At 45.1% G+C, this 4,283-nt stretch overlaps 1 protein-coding gene across 1 annotated transcript; it reads left to right on the forward strand.

Moving 5' to 3' along the window:
* The first annotated feature begins 2,268 nt into the window (after nt 1-2,268).
* Nucleotides 2,269-3,267, forward strand: LOC109193755. Its single transcript, XM_019344573.1, has one exon. It carries the CDS (start codon nt 2,269-2,271, stop codon nt 3,265-3,267), a length of 999 nt encoding a protein of 332 aa, XP_019200118.1.
* Nucleotides 3,268-4,283: the final 1,016 nt, after the last annotated feature.

The following is a 4,283-nucleotide window of genomic DNA, read 5'->3' on the forward strand; positions in this document are numbered from 1 at the left end:
AACTTCTTAAAATAAAATTCTCATGTTTCGAATGTACAGAATTGCATAATAGAGTGTACAGAATTTTATAACAGAATACATATAATTTTTTTGAAAGGATAATATACATAATCTAACATAATATATAATACACATAAACTCTTAACATAATACAACTCTTTTAAAAAAAATTTCATGTTCCGAATGTACAGAATTATATAATTGAATGTATAGAATTGTATAATAGAATATACAAAATTTTATAACAGAATACACATTGATAGGGATTATACTCTGCACGTACGTGTCGTTTAGCCCTGTCAACAGTGGGCTCAAGACTCCGCCCGGTTATCTATCTTTGCACCCGTTGCTCAAGAGTCCCCTCTGGTGGTGACTGACGACCAGGAGGGGTGACCGTAGAGATACACGGCCTACCTCGATCGGATTAGGGGCCCAGCTACTGTCAAAAGCCGCTAATCACGTGCACGTCTGCATGCTCGCCTCCTCAAGACCTGGTGCGTGGATGTCACGTGCCCGCCATGTCGGGAGACCGGGCGCTGTTCCCTAGGCCTTCTATAAATACTTCATTTATTGCCTTAGGGAGGGACTTTTCACCTACTATGAATATTGTATTTAAGAGGTTCATGGTCACGATATTCGATCGGTTAACCTTACATTCTACTGTACAGAACTACGGTGATTTTATACACATCACACATAATCTTTTTTGAAAGGATAATACACAAACTTTTAACTCTTTAAAAAAAAATCCTGTTTCGAATGTACAGAATTGTATAACACAATGTACATAACTGTATAACAGAATGTACAGAATTATATAACTGAATGTACAAAATTTTATAACAGAATACACATACACTCCGTCGCGTCAATTCTCCACACAACTTAACAAAACAATGTCGTTTTGGTAAGCGCGGGGTTTACATTGCTATGTGTGTCTTGGTGCACGGTATAATGATTGTATGAATGTCAACCAACCCATCTTGCTCAGTTTCTGGCTAGTCTTATTGGACTTTGATTGTTTAGATAAGAGTATAAAATGTTCTGCCTTAATTGTAAAATCTCTACTTATAATGTAAATATATTATTATTATTATTTATCTCTCTTTGGTTTTCTCTCCGAAATCTTTCTGGTTTTCTCCGGCAGCACGTCAGCTTCATCGTACAGCTGCTACGTTTCTTTCATATGCAACAGTGTTGTCCTGCATGGAGACCACGACGAACACTGACGACACGGTTGAGGCTATCACTCAACGTTGGGAAGACATGGCTTTGCAGGAGGAGGAGGGGTTTTCGTTTGTTCCGGAAGGTGAGGAGGAGGCGGCAGTAGGGGAGGCTGCTCCGGGGCAGGTCTGGCGGCTTGTAGGCTGTTTTCGTACGAAGAAATTGATCAAGTAGAGTAGATGCAACAAACCCTAGATGCGGCCTGACAACCCGTTAAAGGGGTTCAAGTGTCTGAGATTGAACCAAGGTTGTTTTTGTTTGTGTTCTACCATAGAACGGACGTTGTGCAGTTTTGGAGGAGGGTCCTTTGGCCTTCGAGAATGCAACACTAGTTTGTAAGGAGGTGGCTGATGGGATGTTACCGGGGACAGTTGTGTTGGATACGGTTGATATGTGGGTCCAGGTGCATGATCTACCGCTTGGGTACACGTCGGGGAAGATTCTTGAACAGATTGGGAATTATTTGGGTTCCTATATTAAGGGGGATGAGAGGTACGCTGGTGCCCCATGGAAAACTTTCTACAAGATCCGTGTTGCTATCCCGGTTGATAAGCCGTTGAAACGTTGGATGAAATTTCAGAAGCGTGATAAGACAACAACCTGGGTGTACTTCAAGTACGAGAGACTGCATAGCTTCTGTTTCTGCTGTGGCATGCTTGGCCATGTTTATAAAATTTGTTTGCATGCAAGAGACTCAACACTGCCGCCTGAGAGTTATCCCTACTCGGCGGAGATGAGGGCTGGAGGGCGACGTGGTCCAAGATCGGTAGGGGAGAGCTGGTTACTTCCGGCTGAGGGCAGCCTAGGGAACGGTACGGGTGGTGAGGTGGAAGGCGGTGGACGGTTGAATTGTGGTGTGGTGGCAGTTCGGGATCCACGGTATGAGCCGGAGGTTCCGGTTGTGGCTGTTGCTAAGCGCCGACGTGAGACGTTGGAGGGAGGTGGTAGGGTTCTGGGAGGAAGTGATGCTGATGTTGTCATGCCTGATGTGATTTCAAAAAACTTGTCCATGGCGGGTACTGGTTCTCAGGCCCGCCCGTCCTCATGAGTACCTTATCTTGGAACTGTCGTGGCTTGGGCAATCCACGAACAGTTCGAGAGGTGACGGATCTTGTGTCTCGTAAGAAGCCTGAGTTCGTGTTCTTGATGGAAACAAAGGTGGGATGGCTGCATGCAGAGCGTCTCAGGGTCAAACTGGGGTTTGACGGATTGTTTTATGTTGATAATGATGGTATGGCAGGGGGCCTCGCCCTGCTTTGGAAGAAAAATAATACGGCTCGTTTATTGAGTTATTCTAAAAATCATGTGGATGTGGAGGTTAGCAGTGCGAATGGTAAGGTGTGGCGTATGACATGTTTTTGTGGCCAATCGGACAGGAATATGAGGACTGAGTCTTGGGATCTGCTGCTAACCTTGAGTACTAGATCACAGCTGCCCTGGATAGTTATGGGTGATTTTAATGATTTGTTATATCAGCATGAGAAGAGAGGAGGAAACCCACACCGAAACAATCTGCTTCGCTGGTTTGGGGAGGTTATTGATGGTTGTGCACTGACACAGTTGCCTATGTCTGGCTACCGTTTTACCTGGGAAATGGGAGAGGGCACGGATATGTGGATTGAAGAGAGGCTAGACAAAGTTCTCGCAACGGATAGGTGGCATGATATGAATGGGGATGCGGGTGTGGAAAATATACGGACAAGGAATTCGGATCACTTGACCCTGTTTCTAAGAATTGATGTGGCCAACGTGACAAGGAATAGACCGAGAGGGTTCAGGTTTGAGATGGCCTGCCTGCTGGATGAGGGCTGTAGGGAGGTGGTTGAGACTGCCTGGCAGGATGGGAGGACGGAAGGGCTGTTGGATTGTCAGCAGTATTGTGGACACAGGTTGATGCGGTGGGGAGGTGACCACTTTCATAATTTTGGGGACCGCATTAAACGGCTCAGGGAGAGGCAGGAGCAGATACGGAGCAGAAGGGACCCGGCTGCATTGGCCGAGTTCCAGCACATTGAGACACAGCTCCGCCAGTTGGAGGTGTAGGAGGATGCATTCTGGAAGCAACAAACAAAGCAGCATTGGCTGCGTGGTGCAGATTCCAACACAAAATTCTACCACAGGTATGGTTCTGCTTGTAGGAAAAAAAATTCAATTGCTAGAATTAAAGATGAATGTGATGTGTGGGTGGAGGGGGATGTTATGAATAGGATTATTTTGGACTATTTTACGTCTATTTTCACCTCGAATGGTGCAATGGGGGAGGATGTTTTGTTTGATGATTTTACTCCCTGTGTAACCCCTGGTCAGAATGAAAATCTTTTGCGCCCCTTTGAATTAGATGAAGTTAAAACTGCGCTTTTCTCGATGTTTCCTGACAAAGCCCCGGGGCCGGATGGAATGAATCCGGGATTTTACCAGCATTTCTGGGATCTTGTTGGGGGGATGTATCTGGCTTTGTGATTCAATGTTTGAATACCTGTTCTTTTCTGGAAAGATTGAATGATACTGATGTAGTCTTGATCCCGAAAAAATGTGTGCAGGAAACGGTTGTGGACATGCGACCGATTGCACTGAGTAATGTGCTTTACAGAATTATGGCCAAGATGATAGCAAACAGGATGAAACCACTCATGGGGGAGATAATTCCAGAATCCCAGAGTGCGTTTATTCTGGGGAGGCTAATCACGAATAATATTTTGATAGCGGCAGAGATAGGCCATTATTTAAATAGGAAGTAGTGTGGTATAGCAGGCTGGGGTGCTTTAAAGCTGGATATGGCAAAAGCATATGATCGGATGAAGTGGCCCTTCCTGGAAAGAATGCTAACAGTAATGGGTTCTGCAGATGAATGGGTTAGGTTAATAATGCTTTGTGTAACAACGGTTGAGTACACAATAAAGGTAAATGGCATGCCAAGTGGAACTGTAGTGCCTACCCGTGGCCTGAGACAGGGTGATCCGCTGTCTCCATATTTGTTTATTATCTGTGCAGAGGGTCTTTCTATGTTGTTGCAGAAAGCGCAGATGAATGGCTTAATACATGGTTGTAGGGTGGCGAGG

Source organism: Ipomoea nil, unplaced genomic scaffold (assembly GCF_001879475.1).
Source record: "Ipomoea nil cultivar Tokyo-kokei standard unplaced genomic scaffold, Asagao_1.1 scaffold1919, whole genome shotgun sequence".
In the NCBI taxonomy this organism is placed as follows: domain Eukaryota; kingdom Viridiplantae; phylum Streptophyta; class Magnoliopsida; order Solanales; family Convolvulaceae; genus Ipomoea; species Ipomoea nil.